The following is a 24,349-nucleotide window of genomic DNA, read 5'->3' on the forward strand; positions in this document are numbered from 1 at the left end:
ATCTTGGCCTTGCTCACGAGCCTGTTTCAGACAGATCGTAAGTCCCACTTGCACTCCTCCTTTTCTTCACCATAGCATATATGTTGGAGTGAACCTCCCACAAACCAAGAGATGTCAATATCATGATCACTGAGCAGAGGTGAATTTCTAGGATTTATCTAACATTAACCTCCTCCTCCTCCCTCGCCAAGGAGCAAACATTCTGGGGGGCTTTCTGCTTTATCAGCAGCCCTTTTGTCAAATGTGTACAATGTCCTAGAGAATACTGAAGTAGGAAGTAAAGTGTGTTGGTACTCTGAGCACATTTGGACATCCAGAATTTGATTCTGCAGTCTTCCCTTTACACAGAGCAATGTGCAAAATGTCAGGGTTCCAATATTCATTTCTATCCTGATTATAATCCTTTCTTTCTAAAAACTGAACCATATGCATATGCATATGCATGAAGTACATGAAAATTTGGAACAGAAGCTCTGCGACCTTGGACTGGCCTGTGTAGCTATTTATTCTGCTTAACTCATTATTGAATTTTAAGGTCAAACTAATGTTTTCTCAATGCCATAAGACCAGAAGTGGGCTACTGATAGTAAAGCCCCGAAAGATAAAGGTACAAGCTTGTAACTATCATCAAAAGGACAAGAGGTGAGTCTACTTAAAATTCAAATCTCAGTGAACTGAGACATTTCTGCTCTTTACCGTCTTTCCGGATCACAATCAGAGTTACTCAATTAATCTAAGTAATTGCAGAAACGCAACATTTTGGGTAGAACTTGTTCATTTACCACATTCATGTAAATGTCTTCTCCAGTCTTTTCCTGGAAGACTGGGCCTTGGTATAAGATGCTACAGTAAGATCATACTCTTCAGTGGAGTCCATAAGCCTCAAGCAAATGAAATATCAAAATCTGGGTTACCAAGTAGAAAATCAACCAGAATTTTAGTTTCAGTAAGCTGCTGCTGCTAAGTTGCTTCAGTCGTGTCCAACTCTGTGAGATCCCATAGATGGCAGCCCACCAGGCTCTGCTGTCCCTGGGATTCTCCAGGCAAGAACACTGCAGTGGGTTCCCATTTCCTTCTCCAATGCATGAAAGTGAAAAGTGAAAGTGAAGTCACTCAGCCATGTCCAACTCCCAGCGACCCCATGGACTGCAACCCACCAGGCTCCTCAGTCCATGGGATTTTCCAGGCAAGAGTACCGGAGTGCGTTGCCATTGCCCTCTCTGAGTTTCAGTATAATCTTTCTTAAATCTTCCTACTCTCTATACTGATCATATTCTTTTAATACTAATTCCAGCTTAGAAAGTTAATATATTTAAATTATACTTTCTCTCTCCAGTTGTCAAATGTAGAATTATCTTTCGTTGCACTGGTCAGAACTATATTTTAATGTCCTACTATGGATTATTTCATGACTATATTATTGGTTTACTTGTTTTTTTATAAGTACTGAGGATCACATTAAAATACATCATATTAATCTAATGGAGAATTTAAAGGTCTGTAAACCTACCTGATTAATGTATTGTAAGGCATTTTCCTTTAGTTTTTCTCATACTCTGAACTGAAGGATACAGCTGTAACTTTTCCTCAATAAATCCTTTACCTCTTTTTTAATCCTTTTAGAAAATACTTAGAAGATTTAGTAATATTACTTCTAAATTCTTTATCTACATCATAAAACAGTCAATAACCATTGGTATATAATGAGTCTATAATGTAAAAAGATTAGAAGCTCATTCCATAGCATCTCTGCCTATCTGAAGTTACTAAATTCCAAAATGGACATATGGCACACATACATATGAGTACCATACATATGCAGCTATGTGAATGGTTCTCAGCAGTGGAAATAGCATATTCTAATACATTTATGATTACTGTCAAATTTGCTTTCTCCTATTTCACAGACATATAAAGGAAGAATATGAAACTTTCTTTGAATGAAAAAAGGGAAGAAATATTAAGCATAATATATTGTATATACTATTCATATGGATCAAGCCAGTCAATCCTAAAGGAAATCAACCCTGAATATTCATTGGAAGGACTGATGCTGAAGCTGAAACTCCAATATTTTGGTCATCTGATGCGAAGAGCCAACTCACTGGAAAAGAGTCTAATGCTGGCAAGTACTGAAGACAAAAGGAGAATGGGGTGGCAGAGAATGAGATGGTTAGATAGCATCATAAACTTGATGAACACAAATCTGAGCAAACTTCAGGAGATAGTGGAGAACAGAGGAGCCTGGAATGCTGCAGTCCATGGGGCTGCAAAGAGTAGGACAGGGCTTAGTGACTGAAAGATGATAACAATGATATATACATGGTATTTTTCTTTTTACAAAGTAGAAGGGCAAGAATACTCCATGGTACGGATATGGCATAATATGAATGCTGTAGAAGATATGATTGTATGCCTGGGGCTGTTGCTAGCTGATTCCTACAGAAATAGTAAAGACATTTGACAGGAAATCAAAGCAGGAAAATAAGGCAAAATTACATTTACAAGTTACTGCATCAGAATACTTAACATTCTCATTATCAGGGAATCTAAGGAAAACCTTGTGGTCAATGAGTTTTGTATTCAAAGTTGTCTTCCTTAGAATTTGAAACTTCTTAGAAATTATTTTCAATCGAAATAAATTTTAATTATGTCAAGTATGAATAGTTTAAGCCTTTAATATTTCTATACTCATGTTCACTTTATTTACATTTATTTTATACCAAATTCTGTTGCATTTTTCTTGAATAGTACCTGAGAAGGACTGCAAACCTTTAATAAAGCCCTAAAATCATATACAGATTATCCAAATATCCTAGTTAAAGCACTATTAAAATATCTCTCACACTTAAATGAGAGTATAAACTTAGAAAAGTAGTTAAAGCTTAGAAAAAACAGAAAAACAGTTAAAGCACTATTTAAAAAAACATTTCTCACACTTAAATATGAGTATATCAACCCTAGAAAAATAAAGAAGCTTGATAACTTTATATTGACATTTTCAACATTATATCAGTATTAATTTTCATACAGTTCATGAGGTTCTTGAGGCAAGAATACTGGAGTGATCTGCCATTCCCTTAGTATGGCTAGAAGTATAATTCAAAGTATGCCTTCTACAACATATAGGACAATCTTTTCACCATGGAAACGTGAAGACATGCCAGACAGTCACATATTATGTAGAGATGTTTGTAGAAACATCTGAGCAGAAATCCCATTAGACTTCATGGCCTAATCTGGACTCATCTAATGGTTAAGTAAAACTTAAGACCATTGAAATGTTTGCAAACAAACTCCCCAGAAGAACGAGGAATATGCCCATGGCTTGAGAAAATATACCACAGAGAGGAAACTAAATACATTTACTGAATGCTTTGTAGAAGAAAAAATGGAGGGAATAATGCACAAGTCTCACTAAGTATTTTCTTTCAAATTCATTTCCAGTTACACAGAAATTTTGTTCTTCTGATTTACAACTTATGGACTCAGTCATTCTGCTAAATGATGCACTGGTCATTTACTTTTCATTTATACTCTTTGCAATACTTTAAAAATATAATGACTACTAGCCTTCAAAATAGATCCAGATTTATACATGAATTTTAAATGTCATAAAACTTAAATTGTTTTAACATGTAAAACAGAATAGGATAAATCAGTAGTTTGTGAAAGTAATAAAATCCCCAAAGTTTCTCAAACAATATTTACTCAGTCCTAAAGCACTTTGAAAGATTGAGGGCAGGAGGAGAAGGCGATGACAGAGGATGAGATGGTTGGATGGCATCACCGACTCAATGGATATGAGTTTGGGTGAACTCCGGGAGTTGGTGATGGACAGGGAGGCCTGGCGTGCTGCGGTTCATGGGGTTGCAAAGAGTCAGACACAACTGAGTGATTGAACTGAACTGAAAGCACTTTGAAAGAAAATCACACTTGATCTAACCAAAAGGCCTCGAAGTGATGAAAGCAAATCAGAGCAACATGCTTTCCTATTAAACATTTCCATATATTTCAAGAATAACTAATTTTATCTTTAACTAGAATTAGAATCTTTTGATTAAAACTTTGTTCCCTAGGAAAATATCAACAGTAACAATGTCTCTTTTTTTCCTTCTCACATATTCAACCAAAAAGCAATCACTGTTTGATCACAATTTGGAAACAGTTAAGGATCAGCAAGTTTCTGCCATCCTAAGGGGAGAAATCAGAAAAATAAACCTTATAATTCGAAGGATAATGAAGTACAAAGTATTTGCATATTTCACTAGAGTTTGCTCATATAAGATACATGCTCTCTCTGTTCAAGTTTCAGCTTTATGATTTGATACACTCATCTTTCATAGTAGTCCACCTGTGCTTCTTAGTAATCACTAAAGATAAACACAATAATTTTGTGCACGTGTTGCTTTTTCTTTATAAGATATTGATTTTGCTCTGACTTACTTCTTTTTCAGCATCTTCTAGTTTCTTTTTCTTACTCTCAGGCATTAAATCATCCAACCAGCTGAGTTCCCGTTTGGTAAACAAAAAGTCCATCAATTTTCTTACAAATACCAGAGCTAACACCTGAAGGAAATAATAAAAGATTTTAAAACAAGGAAAAAATATAAATGGGAGATTTAGATTTGTTTTGTTTTTTGGTAGAAACAAGTCAACTACAATTAGGTCTGATATTAAAGTGAAATTTTGATATATGTGTGTATAATAGATATTGTCTAACTTTTGCTTCCTTCAATTTCTTTTCTTACCACATCTCCAGAATAATGGCTATGATTTTACCCATTATAGGAGGCATTTAAAGAAGCAATGAAAAAAACTATATTTTTGACCATTTCCTTAAAAACACTTTAAGAATATTAAACCTTTATAACTATGCTGATAATATTTTAATCATTCATAGTCATTCAAATTCTAATACTTTAGCTTTGAAATATTTGAAACTCATCTAAAATATTTAATAAAATTTAATTTTTAAAGTTTCCTTAACTTTTCAGATTTGCTAGTATATCTTTAAAGTTAAATTGTGAAACTTTACATTTTCCACCCAACTTTAATTAATTGAAACTAATGTTCAGAATGATAGAGATAAAACTAGTATGAATCACTGAAATTCATATATAATCTAAAACCCAATTTTAATTACTAGTTTTAGTGGCTAAAGTTTATACCAAGGTTTCCAATAACTGTTCAAAATTATTCTATTGTTCTAATTTGTTCATGGATTTTTAGTGAGAGCAGAAAATCAGAGGGAGAAAAAGAGCTGACTTAGAAGTGTCATACCATCATGGGAAAGACAATAGCAGCTCGTGAAACTTTTATTATCCACAAAAGGCCGAGGCAACTCATCTGAATAACTGTGAAGAGATGGACTTTTCGAAGTGGCACATGCCTTAGATATATAAAATCTGGTTGATGTTTTGCAGGCATCCAGAAGAGCTTTATTCTATCAAAGAACTAAAAGATAAACAGACTAAATTGCTTTCTACAGACAACAATAAAAGTAGGACAAGTAAATGTATAATATAGTCCAATATATGGTACACCTAGATCACACTTACATTGACATCTGGGCATCAGGACTATGGGATTGTTAAGTGTGCTTTCTGAAATACCACAACTTCAGTTTTATAATATCCCATATTTTCTCCAATGTGGATACAGGTTATAATTTGGAAGAGTTTAATAACACTGATGCCAATGCTAAACATTGCTCCCTCAGAGAGTATAGCCTTGAGACAAAACATAATCATCACCCTCGTCTTCATCATCACATGTCAATTTCTTCCTTTATTTGTCCTTTAAGTACTGGGGTTCCCTGCATCCTTCTTTACTGAATATTTCATCCATACCCACTGTTTCAACGTTCACATACTTGCTAGATTCTCAGGCCTCAGTCTCTACTGCAGCTCTTTCTGTCTTGAGCTCTAACCTCACATGCAGCTGCTGTTTAGGATGTACCTCCTTATTTTGACTCTGCTTTTTTGACCTTGTCACTTTCATCCCCATAAAAGGTTTTGGTGCTGTTTCTAAAAATACAAATACCTTGGCCATAAAGTTTTAACCTAAATGAATTATTATTAATAAAGTATTAATAATTAATAAAGAGCACATTTTAACAGTTTAATTTATTGATCAGTTTCCTCATTTATATAATATTTCCAATTGTATCTTATTAACATTATTTTCATCTGGGTCAAGGTTATTTCTGTTTAAACTTTATCATAAAGACAGTACTTTATTTTTGGACTAGATATTATTTTAATAGCCTTGATATTTTTATCCATCAAAGTTAATTTTCTCAATTCAAATTTTATAGATTAAATGTCCACAAGAATCTGAAATCTTCAATCATATTTTACTTAACAAAATGTACTGCATGTTAGCTTTGTTTTATGCAGATCATTTTGTTTAATTTTTCTCAGGCCAAATTTTACAGTTTTCAATGTTTCCAACAAGAAGTGATGATTTAGAAAATGACAGTTTCAATCACTGTCAGTTCTATTTCATACCATGGAATATCTCCTATGTGTTTCAAGAGTAACATTAGATTTAGTCCTTAGCTAATTTATATGAGAATATTGTAAGCAATCTTCATCAAACTTTCCAAAATTACTCAAATACGCCAAGGAACAAAAATGCCCATAGAGTCAAATAAGTGTCAGTGTAGTGTCATACATCATGTTTTACATGATGACACCTTCTCATATCCCCAGTTCAACACTTTCCTTCTGTTTTTACCTGTCTCATGGCACAGCATGACCTTCCCTGGGGCATCTAAACCAGAATCACACATAGTTGAGTCCATCCAGTGTCCATTTATTTAGTTATATTCATTTATACCTTCCAAAAAATTTGTTGAAAACCTATGCAGAGTACTAAGTGCTGAATTAGTTCCTGGTCTGTTCTTCTCTATATTGTCCATAAATATTTCACTGGGTCTTTTTATCTCTAACTCCTAAATATCTCTTAAAATTACATGTCATTAAATAAATAAAACTCAGTGCATGATGGAGACAGGAATAGGGAAAAAAATAAAGTTAAATCCTCAGGGCTATAAATGAATGTTTCAATTTCTATAGAACTAATTTTTTCCCCAGCTACCATTTCTCCATGTGTGAAGTTATGTTATTGCATAACTGTACTTCAGTGTGTGGGTGATTCCATTGTTATTGCTTAAATGGCACATTTGCTTTACTTTGGATCCTTAAAGTGCTGGAATGAATATAAATGTAGTTATATATCTGAGTACAGAAACAGCGTTCATAAGAACACTATGTTCTGTTTTTCCTGTCATGTTGCACAATAAGAAACCTAGATAAATTTCTTAATATTGCCAAACAGGTAATGTACAAGATTCTTCGAACAAACGGGATAACGAATTAACATGTTTCTTGAACTGCTGATATTCTGCACATTTTTAATTATTACTACTCAAGTACCTAATGATAGTCATGATAAATGTATTCTGAGTTTTGCATGTACCTTTGATCTTATCCTAATATCAGCATCCCATTTCTCCATCCAGGTAGCCACAATATTCCAAATAGGAATTTCAGCTCCCTGAGTTCAGGGCTCACTAAAATTTTCACTAACTCTGTTTCTTAGTGTGAGACCCTATTTGATGTTTCATTTGTGCTATTTAGAACTCATTATACTTTTCTTGTGGGTCTTTGATAATATTTTCCTCAACTTTCATCTGAAAGATTCACAGCCCCAAATAATTCCAAAATTTGACATTCTTGTTTAGTTCCAAAGTTCATGGGTATAATAAAATCATGTGAGTGGAATTAGGGGAGAAAATCTGTTGAAGCTATCAAAATGATTTTACTTCATTTCTTAAAATTATGCTGCTGTATTTATGTGAGCCTGAGGCCTAATAATAAATACTTTTCACTTACAGATGAAATTAGTACTCATAGAACTTTTGCCAAAGGCAAAAAAAAAACCCAGCAAAACAAACAAAACCTCTTCAGCACTCTTCCCTATCTGTCTTACCAGACCAATTCTTTTAAAATTTATTTTTCATATATAAAGTTATAAATGAACAAATTAAATGCAGTTAGAGTAAAATTAAATGCATAACACTTCTCAAGTGTTATAACAGTGAAACATTCAGTTATAACCCTGAGGATTGTACTTTATTTCTTAAGATTCAACACATCTCCTCCCAAGTTACTTTTATCCAGTATCAGGATGAACACATCCTATCGACTTTGGGTGATTAGTGATCTTACAGTAATATCATGTTAAAGTTATGTCTTGGTTCTGACATCCAATAGCATCCTCGGGCCTAAGAGGTTTTCCTTCTCCCAAGGTCAGAAGCTGATTTATTATTTTCTCAGGAAAAGAGTTCCTGTACTGCCTGTCCCTCAGCATTGAGAGTTTAGACAAGATCTTCCACGATCCTGCTGCCTCATCACCCATTTTGTCCGATCAAGCAGGCTGCAGCGACCTTAAATTACCCTAGCCCCTCATGCAAGTGCATACCTTAGATAGCTACCTGCAGAGTCACAAGTAAATACAAGTTCCTAGTATAATTTCCCCAATGGGCCTTGTGATCAACAACCTCCCGTGCCTTCTCCTCCTTATGCACCGCTTAGATAAGACCTCTGTAAAGCTCACCAAACCCTGCTCTTCCGATCTGAAAAGCCCAGTTTCAGCCTTAGCCAAGCAACCCCAAAGTGCTCCACCCACTGACCCTAATAAAGGCATCTGCCCTAGGTCCTGTCTCTCTCTCTTTCTCTCCATTTCGTCTTGGCCTCCCCGCGTGGCCCCTCAAGGCCAGGTCCTTCCTGTGAAGACCTATGAGTGATAAACTCTTCTATTTCTGTTTCTCTTGTGGTCTGTTGTTAAAGCGCCAGTTCACCATCTAACACCCTGTGCTCCACTTAAAAAGTGTTAATTTGACGAATTAATAACATTTAGTCAGATGACTGTTCCTTTATAGGTCACTGAACAGTAATGAGTCTATCTTGTCATAGAAAAAGTGGCAATTTATATTTTCTTTTAGCCAACAAAAATAAATTATACAATAAATAATCCTCAAACTAGTCTCTTTTTCAAGAAAATTTATGACAACAGTCTTGTCATAAAACAAGATTATTCAAAGGAAATTTTAAATAGAAATCTGTGTTAGTTTCCTAGTGCTGCTGTAACAGATTACAACTTGGTGGCTTAAACAATAGAAATTTATTTTCTCATAGGTGTAGAGGTCAGAATTTCAAACTCGAGGTTTTGGTGCGGCCTTGCTCTGTCTGAAGGCTGAAGGGAAGAAAATTTTCTTGCCTCTTCCAGCTTCTGCTGGTTCCTGATATACCTTGACTTGTGGTGACAAAATTCCAATCTCTGCCTCGACCTTTATGTGGCTTTCTTCCCTGTGTCTCTCTGTGCCCTCTCATCTTCTTATCAGGACTCCAGTCATTGGATTTAGGGTTCATCCTAAATTCAGGGTGAGCTCCTCTTGAAATCCATAACTGATTTTATCTGCAAAGACTTTATTTCCGAATAAGGTCACATTCTGAGATTCCAGGTGGATGTGCAGGGAAGGGGTACTATTCACCCCACTATAATAACATAAGCAGGAATAATTTGCCAACGGCCTCAGTAAAAAATTAAAATAATCTTGTGGCACTTAAAAAAATGTTTTAAAATTTTATTCATTTAATTTTGGGGCTGCTCTGAGTCTTCACTGCTGCATGCGGGTTTCCTCCAGCTGCAAGTTGGGGCTACCCTTCATCGCAGAGCATGGGCTCTAGGGCACACGGGCTCAGTAATTGTGACCTGGGGCCCTAGAGTGCTGCTCAATAGCTGTGGCGCACGGGCTCAGTGGCTCCATGGTATGTCAAATCTTCCCGAACCAGGGGTCAAACCAGTGTCCCCTGCACTGGCAGGCAGATTCTCATCCACTGTACCACTAGGGAAGTTCCTCTTGCGGTATTTTTTAAATGTGTCCACAAATTCTTTGATATTATTCTCTTCAAGCGATGGAGTCTAAATTTCCCTCCTCGTGTGTGCAAACTGGCCACGATGACTGGCTTCTAACAAATATAAGAAAAGTGGAAGTGACTATGTGCGACCTTGTAGACTGTCAGTAGGCACAGTGACCTCAGCCTCACTCTGCCTCCTATTTCTCATTCGGATGGACGTTGGGTGTGATGTGTGATGACACTCTGTTGTGATGACACCTAAGTGTCTGATGGAGAGGCCGCTTATCAATAGGCAGAGAGGCACTACCATCTCTTGCCCACAGCGTTGGGATAAGCCATCTTGGATAAACACCTTCTAGTCCTATCCAAGCCTTCAGATGACTGCAGTTCTTGTCCACATCTTGTTAGCGGCCACATAAGGCATCTTGAGCCAAAATCACCCAGCTATTATATTTCCAAGTTTATGACCCATGGAAACTGTGAGATAATAAATGTTTACTGTTTTAAGCCAATAAGTTTATAGAAATTTTTAGGTAACAATGGGAAATTAATGTGAAAACTATATTTATTTAACCAATAATTAAACAATCTATAAGGTTTTCCTTATTAATTTATAAAAATAATCCTATAAAGACAATTGCAATAATAACAGAAAAGCAAACATAAAAGGCAAAAATCACCCAGAATCTTATTACCTTAACAAATTGTTTTTCTTTCTCCACCTTCCTTTTTAATCTACCCACACTCACAGTTTCTTAAACCTGTGGTAGTTACAACTTGTTTTCCCACTTTTTCACCTCACATTTCACTTTGTCATAAGCATTTTTACTGTGTTATTTTCGTGGTCATCGTATTTATAAATTTCAAATTAATTTATCAAATTTATATTAACCATAGATTGCTTAATTTTACTGTTGTTGAGTAATTGTATTGTTTCCAATATTTTGATAATATGTGTTACAAGGAACATCTTTGTGTATTTTTTTTTTTACTATTTTCATTGATCCACATATATCATCACAGTATCAAAGATTAAAAACATTTTAATATTTTATATAGTTTTAAATATACTGATATCCTTTTCTAAAAGGATTATAAAGAATAAACTTTTTACAGTTTTAAAATGTATGTGTGTTAGTCACTCAGATGTCCAGTTGTTTGCAACCCCATAGACTGTAGCCTGCCAGGCTCCTCCGTCCATGGGACTCTCCAGGCCAGAATACTGGAGTGGGTAGCCATTCCTGTCTCCAGGGGATCTTCCCAACCCAGGGATTGAACCTGGGTCTCCCACACTGCAGGCAGATTCTATACTGTGTGAGCTACCAGGGAAGCCCCACAGTTTCAAAATACTCATAGTAAACAGAATTACCCTCAGATTATGAACCATTTTTAAGAAATTTTTAAGAAATTTAACGGTAGACTGAAAGCTACTCCTCAGATAACGACATTTTCTTAGCTCTCAAGTGACTTTGCATCAACAGACCGTAAGATATGTCATCACAGCTTTACTGTATATACTTTACTTATTATATTATTATAAAGTAATTTACCTGAATTCCTTTTAGTGATGAAGCACCCATATAAAGAAACACTCCATATAGCACTGGCATAGGAATGAACTGTAAAAGAACAATTAGAAAAAAGGCAGAGGTTATTTTCAAATATAATGTGGTTGAGACATTTTGTACTTCCAAAGAAAAACACAGAAAGGTAAATATTTTAGAAGTATGGGGCAGGGTCAGAAGACACAGGTTCAAATCCCAGCTCTAGCACTTTTTAGCTGCATAGCCTCAGGTAAGTTACCTAAGCTTTCTGTGCCTTAGTTTCCCAATATCTAAAAAGGGACAATAATAAGTCTATTAGACATATTTAATAGGTCAAAATCAATAAAATCACATGATGTATAATAAACAATAAATATCAAGTATATTATTATGCTACACTAGGGAAATTTAAATGAATTCAAGTATTTAAAATGAATTAAAATATTTAAAATGAATTCAATTATTTTAAACATAAAAAAAAGTATATCCAATAACGATGTCCATGTCGTAATTTTATGGAACATTTAAAATACGAAACTGTATACGTGGCCATGATCATGGCGCTGCTTATCTCTATGCCTCTCCCTTTATGAAGTAATATTAATCTCAAACATATCTGTCCACTGACAAGAAATTAGAAGCTTTCTATTGTGCAGGCATACAGTAAACTCAGGTCACAAGTTAGTCAGAGATGAGTGACTGTTTCCCAGAACTTGATTACCATTTCAAAATTACAATAATAATTTATACATCAAATTTACTTTGCCAGATTAAATTTTCTACATACTTAAGGATTCTAAAATATAGCACATAATTTCCCTTGGTAAGAAGCTATATAAACATGGTAAAAAAAATTCATCACTTTCATCACATGCCATACAATATTTACAAATTGATGGCTTAGACTCAAATGAAATTTCTTAAACAATAATATATATATTCTACCTTCTCTCAAATTCACAAAGGGAGATTCCATTACCTTTAGAATACTAGTCATAAAGACTGATGAGCCCATGAGAATGAAAATCATAAGCCCCGTAACTCTTTGCTCCCGAATGCCAAGAAATTTGGGTTGTTCTCCTGGAGCTGAACATTCAGATTCCAGTTTCAGGCTGTTGACATGAGTGATAGAAAGGACAGTGGCAGCCACAAACCATGGCAGGCCCATGATGGAGCACACACCCAGCATGACAGCCACCATTAACAGATCCAGATGGTACCCACAACCTTTCTGTTAAGAGAAAGAAAACAGGATTCTTATTCTACCTGAATTTAGCATAAATACCAATGACACCACTACCACAGAACAGTAAAGAAGAGAAAAAAGGTACTATTTTGAATCTTACATAACTGATTCTGAAATGCAAAATAAATTAAAGATAAAAAGAGAATAGTCTCAAAATATACAGTCCACTTAAAGAAAAGCTACAGATGTTCCTACTGCAATTATGATTATAGTGACTTCTACATATTTTAATAGATATAATTCTGGCTTACTAGTACACTAGTTTCCATTCTATTTTTACTGAATAGGTAAAGTCATTATCAAATACAGTCCCTTTATTTTGGTTCCTTAAATGGGCAGGTTAATTTGTAATTCATGTCTTTCATCATTAATTTATACAAAAAATTATTGAGCATCAATTATATATCAGGCATTAGGCTGAGAAAACAAAGTAACAACTGTGTCCCCAGTAGAGCTAAGAATGGCCTGGTTGTGACTAGACACCACTTCCTGACAATATCCAGGAAGCCCTCTTGCTAAGAACTCTGAAAGGATAAACTCTTGTTAAGTCCTTTCCATTTACCCTCTTTTTTCTCAATGGTTGACTTTTATTGTGAAAAATAATATCATAGAAGCTAAACTTCCTTTTACATACTCATTTTTATCCTAGCATAGAACTATCTTGTTCTCATCTCTTGCAGCACTAGAAAAATTTGGCCTCTCCTTAAAATGATAGTTTTGTGCTTTCTATCCCCTATATGATTCCATCACTGGCTTCAAGATGCTGCAAACTTGAGTGCTCTCTTGAATGAGATAGGAAATGTAAATAAGGAAACATGGATGCATGGGACATGCGGAGGTGTGGAGAACTGAAGACTCTTCCCTTGAGGAAACTGATTGGCTAAGAGTCCTTAGAGGACACAAACAAGATGGGGGACAGTGCTGTCACCATCACCCATAGGAAATTGACAGTGTAAAGCCTAAGAGTTAGCAAATGCTATTTTCTATTCCAACTTTTAATGACTACTTCATGAGAGGCAATATAATAAGATGGTTAAGAGTCTAAGTTCTGGAGACAGGTTCAGTTCAGTTCAGTTCAGTCGCTCAGTCATGTCTGACTCTTTGTGACTCTATGAATTGCAGCATGCCAGGCCTCCCTGTCCATCACCAACTCCCAGAGCTCACCCAAACTCATGTCCATCGAGTCGGTGATGTCATCCAGCCATCTCAACCTCTGTCGTCCCCTTTTCCTCCTTCCCCCAATCCCTCCCTGCATCAGAGTCTTTTCCAATGAGTCAACTCTTCGTGTGACGTGGCCCAAGTATTGGAGTTTCAGCTTCAACATCAGTCCTTCCAAAGAACACCCAGGACTGATCACCTTTAGAATAGACTGGTTGGATCTCCTTGCAGTCCAAGGGAGTCTCAAGAGTCTTCTCCAACACCACAGTTTAAAACCATCAATTCTTTGGTGCTCAGCTTTCTTCACAGTCCAACTCTCACATCCATACATGACCACAGGAAAAACCATTGACTAGACAGGCTGGAAGAAGCACAAGCTGGAATCAAGACTGCCGGGAGAAATATCAATAACCTCAGATAAGCAGATGACACCACCCTTATGGCAGAAAGTGAAGAGGAACTCAAAAGCCTCTTGATGAAAGTGAAAGTGGAGAATGAAAAAGATTGGCTTAAAGCTCAACATTCAGAAAACGAAGATCATGGAATCTGGTCCCATCACTTCATGGGAAATAGATGGGGAAACAGTGGAAACAGTGTCAGACTTTATTTTGGGGGACTCCAAAATCAGTGCAGATGGTGACTGCAGCCATGAAATTAGAAGACGCTTACTCCTTGGAAGAAAAGTTATGACCAACCTAGATAGGATATTCAAAAGCAGAGACATTACTTTGCCAACAAAGGTCCATCTAGTCAAGGCTATGGTTTTTCCAGTGGTCATGTATGGATGTGAGAGTTGGACTGTGAAGAAAGCTGAGTGCCAAAGAATTGATGCTTTTGAACTCTTGAGAGTCTTCTCTGCAAGGAGATCCAACCAGTCCATTCTAAAGGAGATCAGTCCTGGGTGTTCTTTGGAAGGATTGATGTTGAAGCTAAAACTCCAGTACTTTGGCCACCTCATGCGAAGAGTTGACTCGTTGGAAAAGACTCTGATGCAGGGAGGGATTGGGGGAAGGAGGAAAAGGGGACGACAGAGGATGAGATGGCTGGATGGCATCACCGACTTGATGGATGTGAGTTTGAGTGAACTCTGGGAGTTGGTGATGGACAGGGAGGCCTGGCATGCTGCAGTTCATGGGATCACAGAGACAGACACGACTGAGCGACTGAAATGAACTGAACTGAACTGAGACAGACCTTTGTTGGCAAAGTAATGTCTCTGCTTTTGAATATCCTATCTAGGTTGGTCATAACTTTCCTTCCAAGGAGTAAGCGTCTTTTAATTGCATGGCTGCAATCACCATCTGCAGTGATTTTGGAGTCCCCCAAAATAAAGTCTGACACTGTTTCCACTGTTTCCCCATCTATTTCCCATGAAGTGATGGGACCAGATGCCATGATCTTCGTTTTCTGAATGTTGAGCTTTAAGCCAACTTTTTCACTCTCCTCTTTCACTTTCAGCAAGAGGCTTTTGAGTTCCTCTTCACTTTCTGCCATAAGGGTGGTGTCATCTGCTTATCTGAGGTTATTGATATTTCTCCCGGCAATCTTGATTCCAGCTCGTGCTTCTTCCAGTCCAGTGTTTCTCATGATGTACTCTGCATATAAGTTAAATAAGCAGGGTGACAATATACAGCCTTGATGTACTCCTTTTCCTATCTGGAACCAGTCTGTTGTTCCATGTCCAGTTTTAACTGTTGCTTCCTGACCTGCATATAGGTTTCTCAAGAGGCAGATTAGGTGGTCTGGTATTCCCATCTCTTTCAGAATTTTCCACAGTTTATTGTGATCCACACAGTCAAAGGCTTTGGCATGGTCAATAAAGCAGAAATAGATGTATTTCTAGAACTCTCTTGCTTTTTCCATGATCCAGCCAGGAATCAAATGCTGGCTTAAGCAATGATCTTGGATGAATCATCTAAACTTTTGTGTCTCTGTTTCCCTATCTGAAAATGGTGATGATGATGACAAGAGACATAGTGCTGAGTTGTTCTGATAATTAAATAATTTACAAATGATTTTCACATCATTTAGAACGATGTCTGATATATTAGTAAGCACCAAGTAAATGTTAGGGACTATCATGTTTTCACAATTGAACAAAAACTTTCTTCTTTTGTACTTACTTGTTTCAAGGCTCCTTAATAAAAATATGTATATGTTTCTTAAGGGCAGGTAAACTTATCACATAATTTCTCAGTATATCCCAATTTTTAGTGCAATCATTAACATACAATAAGCAATCAAAAAGTCACAGACTGACAATTTTAAAAGGAAATATGCATAACTGAAACATTTTTAAAATCAAATTTAGGTGTAATTTTAAAATAAATATAACTTAAATTTATTATTATGAATGTGAGCAGAAATTACTAATTATTCTAGAGGAGTAATTTTTACTTTTTTTAGAGGCAGTTTTACCAAGCTGCAAGCAGTTTCTAGTTTATCTGAAAGCCAATATAGCCTTGAAGGTAAAACATACTGAGTACTTGATGTGTATTTGTGATGGTAGTGTTTTCTTTCTGCTATTTTATTTCATTGTTTTATTAAGAAAAACACCCTTAAAATCAGTTGTACTTCCTTCCCTTTCTGCTTACCCGTGCCAAATCATAAACGTGCAGGAGATGACAGAGAAAAGAAAATGAGACATATCCACACAAGAACCTTTTTTCCTCCTGCACTGTCACCAATTCAGTGGCACTCTTCCTTGGGTCAGCTTAGCTGCGGTAATGCTCCAGGTTCACCCAAATGCCTAAACTCAATTTCACCTGTGAATATGACCCTAGACAATTTTTCGGCTAATAAATCTGGAGAGGATTTCTGCTAATAACTCCGGAGAGGTGTTCTGGAGAGAGCTGGAAGGTGGGAAGAGAAACACCTTTGTGTCAGCATGACCAAGAAAGTATAAGAAGCTTCACCAGAGCCAGACTATGGTCCCCTAATCCTTTTGCAGAACATCTTGGAAGATGTAGATGCATAGGATAGAACTCAAATTTTAGTCCCATTGGGCTTCCTATGACTCAGTGGAAAAGAATCCTCCTGCCAACGCAGGAGACATGGGTTCTATCCCTGGTCAAGGGAGATCCCACACGCTGAGGGACAAGTAAGCCCACATGCCACAACTACTGAGCCTGTTCTCTAGAGCCTGCGAGTCGCAACTACTGAGTCCCGGTGCTCTAGAACCTGTGCTCCACAACAAGAGAGGCCACCACAGTGAGCAGCCTGCGCATTGCAACTAGAGTATCCCCCACTCATCACAACGAGAGAAAAGCCTGGATAGCAACGAAGACCCAGCGCAGTCCAAAATAATAAATAAATTAATTAAATAAAGATTTCTAGTCCCGAAGAAGAAGGACAGAGTCTTAAGCAGTTAGACAAGTCTTATCCTAGGAACTGTGCAGTGTGAAGAACACAGGACAGCAGAGGATCTGACCTTCGAGCCCTTGACACTGAGGCAGTACAATGTAAATGGTGCCCCTGGGCTGTTTTGCAAATCTGTGGTATTGCTACGAGAGAATGGAAGAGGTGCTAGCAGCTGAGAGAGAGACATGAGAGGAGGGTAGAGGACATGGGGACTTGAGAGTCAGGCTTATGCTTTCAGGACACCCCGGTCTTTCCCACAGTATATGCTCCCTATGGCATAAGAATAGAAGGAAGGCCTTCTTCATGACAACCATTTCCTATAGTTCTTGTCTTAGTGTTTCAAAAATATGACGTGGTAGCCTGGATGGGAGGGGAGTTTGGAGGAGAATGTAGGGCTGAATCCCTTCGTTGTTTACCTGAAACTATCACAACATTGTTAGTTGGCTATACCCCAGAACAAAATTATAAGTTTTTAAAAAATAAAATCACTTGCTTGCTGTTAAAAAAAAAAATGATACAAATGTAAACTGTGGGATGCTAGACTGCAGTAAGCAGACAAAATAACACTTTCCAAGAGAATAATTTCCTTTTTAAATTTAGAAAGCTAGCTTTGTAAAGTCCAAGCAGATAATAAAATCAAAAATACAATTTCCCCCTGATTATGTTGTACAACAATGGGAGCAGCTTAATTTAATGTGAGTCAAAGGAAATAAAGCAGTTCTGGCACTTCCACTAATTAATCATCATCCTTCGTCTTGCCTTCCATTTAAAACGTCTTCAAAACCATGGTCTCTGCAACCAAATTATTAGCTGATAGGCATGCCAGCCAAAAGGAAGTGTCCCTTTGTCAGAGAGAGAACTCTGTACCTTCTAACATATTTCTGTAGATTTTTTTTCTGAAATAAAGACAGAATCAGTGCTTCTATTCTCACATTCATCCACGAAACACGGGAAATGGACATATGGGAGGAAAAGGGAGCTAGCAACAGGTGATGCTACACCAGACCCCACTGAAACCAACATGCAGCAAGACAAGAGGCCAGCCAAGAGGACCATCTGATGCCCAGATGCCACTGCTGAAAAAATTCATTCCAAGCTTGGCAGCAATTTCCTGCATCTGTCAAGTTAACCACATAAGAGACTATAGATTGACATGAAGAACCAGGCTGACAAAGAGGGCAAAAAAGAACATATCAAATGCCATGATCATCAAGAGAATGTGGTGCCAAATGAATGTGGCAAATGTATTCATTTACTCCAGTGATCTGGGATTGTATTGCTGTTTATTAAAAAATGATGTCAAAAGAAGCCTGAGCTGTCTGCAGAAACATGAAGAAAAGCCCACAGTTATATCCTAACAGAAACTTTCTCTTCTGAAAGACAGTAGCTTCCCACTTTTAAAGAATATATTTCTTTTAAAAGTGGAAAATTTTCATGATTTTCAAAGGGAGTCAGTTAACCAATGTTTATTCTACTTCTCTAGGGTAGAAACAAACAAATGAGAAATGCTAGAGAGAGTATGGATTTACATCTACATATAATATGAATGGTAATTTGCATTCTCGAGTTTTTACATTTGCAACTTCTGATGCTTTTGAGTGACCTAAAGATCATGAGGTGTTGTGAATTAAAGTTTTGCGGGTCTTGAAATTCTTCATTCTGAGGGAGGAGTCAGTCACTTACCCTGTGAGTTGGCACTAGACTCTTCAGCTCAACACAGACTTATTGCATATGTAGTAACACAAAATGACAAAAAAAAAAAAAAAAAAATTTAGTAGTAGGAGAAAAATCCTCTAAAATAAAAAAATTCCTCTGGGAGAAAACCTCAGCAACTGGTTTTGGTAATGGAAGGGAAGAAAAAGTGAAAAGATCTAAAACATAAGTTTGGAAGAGATAAAGAATGAAATGATGAAATTTCTAGGTGACTTGGCCATGTGATGTCGACTTAAATATATAACATGACCTCTACCAGATGCTTGATACAGCATCTAGAAATCGTCATTCATCTAACTATCTCAGGGAATGCTCCAATCAAGACAAAAACAGGTTTCTAAATAAGAGAAGAGAATCAGCAAAAGTTGATGATGTGGTTAACTTGTGGTCTGGGGATATAATCAAGAAACAGGTGTCTTTTTGTGACAATGTGGTTCAAGTAAAAGCCAGAGGCTGTGCAGACATTTCAGGGAAGCAACAGGTGGGGAGAGCAGTTATGGAACAGACCGTTACTCTGAGCAAAGAACATTCTGAGAAAGTGATTTTTTTGCTGTTAACAGGAAAATCAGTAGCAGCACGCCACATGATACTGAAGCTTACAGAACACAGGTTAGAGGCAAAAAAAAAAAAAAAAGTATTCAGTGTAGATAAAATATGTCTTCACTGGACAGAACTTACTTTGAAAATATCTGTATCCAAAGGAAATTGAGGGTGTTCAGACTCATAGTGGCCAAGAAAAGACCAACTCTTCTTCTTGTGACAATATAGCAAAGCCTTATCTGGCTTTATGATTAAACCAGATTTGCTCTGTCTATTAAATCCAGGCTATTAAGGGGTAAAATAGGCATCTTTCGACTATACAGCAATTTGTACAATAAAAAGTAATGTACAAATAATATAATATAGTTTAATAATATAGTCTCAACTTCATTTTAGTGACAAAAATATTAAATGCTTTAATTTGACAAAAGCATTTAATTCTAGAAAAGAAGTAATTGAAAGGACAACTTAAAGAATGCTTTACTATATTTTAGCTATTCTACATGATATATAAAGGTGGAATAACATAGTACATTTATTGGTCGGGAGCTTTGGAAAGTCTGTGAATGTCAAGGGCCTACCACGGACTCAGGAAGAACAAAGAGCAAGCATTATGTGATTATAAGGTAGAGAGATTTGGAAAGGGCAAGCATACAGGACAGCCAAAGAGGTAACATCACCCTTGGCAATTCTTCACTTACTTCTACATTCTGTTTTAATATAATTCCACTAATATTTGGAACACAAATATACAAAGAGAATTTTTCAGTGAAATTAGTAATATTTCTGCCTAATTATAAAAGCAAAAACAAACAAACAAAAAAACAACTTCTTCTGAAAGGGAAACAATGATTATATAGTCTTCTTTCTAAAACAAGAGTCTTTTAGTTCATTTAAAAACACGTGTCATACAAGGAAATATATAAACTTCCATTAAAAGGATAATGCAGTCTATACTGTTGACATGGGAAGATTACCATGATAATGCTCTTATGCAAAAAAAAAAGCAACATATGCAGTATGAAAATACATATTTCAGTATACAATAAGAATAGAGATGAGAAAAATGGAGATGTTTTCAGTTTTAAAAAATAAACTGGTATCTAGGAAAAATGTTTTCCTACTTCTTAGAGAATAGCAGACTAAAAATGTTCAACATAAAGTTCTTAACACCAGCTTTATAGATTATTTAACTCTGTAACTTTAATAATTAGGTTGTGGCAGTATTTGCTTTTGCAGAAGGCTGATACTTTAATATCAAATATTTTTGAATGATTGATATTAAATAAGTTGACTACTAACTTGGAAATCTGAATTTCTTATTTTGAGAGCTGTAAATGATTCAAAGTTTCTAATATTGAATAATGTAGTTCAGCAGTATTTTGGAGCCAGCTATATAGACTTATAAGAGCCAATTGTTTAATTTTCAATTTTCTTCCTGCCAATTGATGTCACTTTGGTAGCTTGAAATGGGCCATGATGGGAGTATTCACATCATGAAAATCGGCAAACATTATAAATCAGGGTACTTTTTTTTACACACAGAGAACTGGTTGTTAAACATGTACCAGCACATCATTGGTCTAGTTCCTAAGACTTCTTGTGATATTTTTGTAGAATATATCTTTAATGATTAAAATTTTTCTTTGACAAAAACAAGAAGTTAATATGAACTCATTTTTTTAAAAAGGTTTTGAGCACTCTTGTTACTTTCTTAAAACAGAATAAAAAAATGCTCTTTATTTTAAAACAGATACACATTCTCCCCAATATAATAGACAACATTCCTTTTCAGTAGGATTTATTGCAAATAACTGGTTTCTTATATTTATGTCATTACTGCTGCTGCTAAGTCGCTTCAGTCGTGTCCGACTCTGTGCGACCCTGTAGATGGGCAGCCCACCAGGCTCCCCCGTCCCTGGGATTCTCTAGGCAAGAACACTGGAGTGGGTTGCCATTTCCTTCTCCAATGCATGAAAGTGAAAAGTGAAAGTGAAGTCACTCAGTCGTGTCCGACTCTTAGCGACCCCATGGACTGCAGCCTACCAGGCTCCTCAGCCCATGAGATTTTCCAGGCAAGAGTACTGGAGTGGGGTGCCATTGCCTTCTCCATACTGGAAACCTAAGAGTTTCAAATTTCTGGAGAAGTCAGAAAGAGAGAAAATATAATTGTTTTGTTTATAACGTATAATTTTACCAAATTATTTTCATAATTAGTTTGAGAGGAAGGTTTTCTCTACTCCTGGAAAACACAAGATTCAAACCTGTAATTTTTCAGATAGAAACCATAAAAGTTATAAGAATATTCTCTGGTTCATTCAGTCCTTTGTTAACTTTTGTGAAGTCATCAAGTTTTACTATGTCATTACTAGTGAAGTCGCTCAGTTGTGTCCGACTCTTTGTGACCCCGTAGACTGGAGCCTACCAGGCTCCTCTGTCCACGGGATTTTCCAGGCAATAGTACCGGAGTGGATTGCCATTTCCTTCTCCTTCCTATCAAATAGTTCAATCAGGTTTTTAAAATCTTCCTGAGGTACATACTTTAAAATTCTATAAAGTATAATTTGTTGCTCTGACAAAATTTTTCCTAGAATTTAAAGAATATATGATGATAGCTCACCATTATCCCATGATACCAGAAAAAACAACATTGTGAGTGTTCTAATTTTTATAAGGTTTGATTCAGAGTACTTTTAACCATTCAGTGATTTTGTTGATTCAATTTAACTTAATATATTCCTATAAATGACAGTGCTCCCATTATATATCTCATACCAATGAACAACTTTATTCACAGTTGCAAAATGGCAGGGTCAGAATATAATAAATAAAATATATTTATATTTATTCTCTTTGTAAAAGAAAATCACTGAAATCTGCAGTAAAACTAAACAAAGATGTCACTTAAAAACTATAACATTTATAACTTGGTTTTGATGTCATAGACATTATAGATGGAGAAATAACTAAAGAAAAATGAGAATTATTTGAAGATGTAATTTGTTCCAAAATAAATGCAATCTAATAGACATACTTAGAGTTAAATATAGAAATAGAAGAATCTCAGATGTAAGACAAATTGGTAAAACTACACTTCACCAAAATAGACCACTTCATTAAAATGTGTTAAACATGGTAAAGAACACTAGAACTTTGGCAACATTTTTAAATTTTAAGTCCTAGAGGTAGGGTTTTAGAATTTAGAGCTCAGCCAAGTGCCATAAATGAATTAATTAATAATCAGTTTAAGCTTATTGTAAGACAAAGTACCGTGAATATAGAAAATAAAATGATAAATCTGAAAATTTTAATATTTCACTCTGCAAATGACTATAGAATACAAAGTATAATATAGAATACAAAGCATAATAAACATAAAAAACATCAATTGATCTGTTAAATCATAATGATTTACATTAAAATAGATGCTAAAATATACCTTTAGCTTATGTTCTTTTCTGTTGATAATGACAGCTGTAATCTGTTGGTCCATAAAAATTAGAATAGTACAAAGTAAAGCTGGAATAATAGCAGCTATTACTGTCCACCATGGATTTGGACCTAAAGGGGTAACAAACCAGCCACGATCATCTCTTGTGGGCTGTGAAAAATTAAAGAATGCATAGTTATTAACTGGATTAATAAATATCTAATCAAATGAAGTCTTATAATACCAGGAAAGCCCTAATTATAAACTGATATGCCAAGTGAATTATACTTAATAACAATATTCACAAAACATGGTACCAGGCACCATTCTAAGTGTTTTAAATATTTCAACTCACTTTTTCCTTCACAACAGTCTAAAGAAGTCACAGACAAGGAAACAGGCATAGAGAATAAATTTCTCAAGGTCCCAAAGCTTGTGAGTGGTGAAGACAATATTTCAACTCTGATAGACTGGCTCAAAAATCTGTGTTCTTAATCAACATTAAATAAAATCATATTACCATTATCATATGTGCTATTAGATTGGCAAATTCATTCACTTTTACAAATATCACATTGACAACTGTGTATAACTCATTTCAGATGTGTATCCAGGCCACTAAGTAAAAACAGCCAAAAGACACTCAGGGAAGGGTTCTAAACATGGCTGGTGCCTGAGATGAGTCCCAAATGAATTCATTTTGACAATTCTTTGAGGAAGTCCCCAGCTCTGTTTGATAGGTGAGAAAACAGGTTCAAAGAGATTAAGTAACTGGCCCAAGGTCATAGCTGTAACGTGGTTCAAACTCTATTCCAGACCTAATTTTATTTGTTTTCCAATCCCTATCCATTGTGCAATTCTGCAAAAAGAAAATGCATTTCCCTTATTTTCAAAATGTGTCCTTATCTTTTAGGAATATAGACTTTCCTACTGGAAGAATTAACAGGAAACTTTTTCAAGTGGCTTCCAGGTCTCTATTTCTGTGATTACTATTTATTTTTTAATATTAGACCAAAATTGTAGTTGGGCTGTGGGCATTTTATTTTCTGTTATATTAATCAATATTCTTTATATTTTCATGAAAATCCCAAGTGGTAGGTTTATAGCCATCATCTGAATAAAAATTAGACCTACAGAGATGGAGAAATAGTAAATGTTATGATAACTTCACCTTGAAAACACTTGGTACTTGTAGTTTTGGAGACGGGATCCCAATGGCATAGTCAATTAAAACCATACATAGGATCGTAAGAAAGACAGCAAAGTCGCTCACTATGGATCGAACCTAAAGATAATTAAAACACTGGTCACTTGAAGGAACTATAAATAGTGAGGAATACTCAGGAATATAATCTAGAATCACACTTTATGACATGATATCATATTATTACATTGTATACATACTATAATATTACTGTTAATTCTGTCA

The 24,349-nt window shown here is 35.9% G+C and overlaps 1 protein-coding gene across 3 annotated transcripts in view; it reads right to left on the minus strand.

Annotated features, from left to right (window-relative positions):
- Nucleotides 1-24,349, minus strand: part of SLC4A10 (solute carrier family 4 member 10) — a 240,345-nt gene that overhangs the window by 13,673 nt on the left and 202,323 nt on the right. For all 3 annotated transcript variants that reach the window (XM_068969333.1, XM_068969332.1, XM_068969334.1), the window contains 6 exons: nt 24,092-24,205; nt 22,930-23,091; nt 12,453-12,704; nt 11,480-11,548; nt 5,284-5,457; nt 4,447-4,569 (listed from right to left, as the gene is read on the minus strand). In XM_068969333.1, coding sequence (XP_068825434.1) covers nt 4,447-4,569; nt 5,284-5,457; nt 11,480-11,548; nt 12,453-12,704; nt 22,930-23,091; nt 24,092-24,205 — 894 coding nt within the window. The remainder of the gene's footprint in view (nt 1-4,446; nt 4,570-5,283; nt 5,458-11,479; nt 11,549-12,452; nt 12,705-22,929; nt 23,092-24,091; nt 24,206-24,349) is intronic.

Source organism: Capricornis sumatraensis, chromosome 3 (assembly GCF_032405125.1).
Source record: "Capricornis sumatraensis isolate serow.1 chromosome 3, serow.2, whole genome shotgun sequence".
Lineage (NCBI taxonomy): Eukaryota > Metazoa > Chordata > Mammalia > Artiodactyla > Bovidae > Capricornis > Capricornis sumatraensis.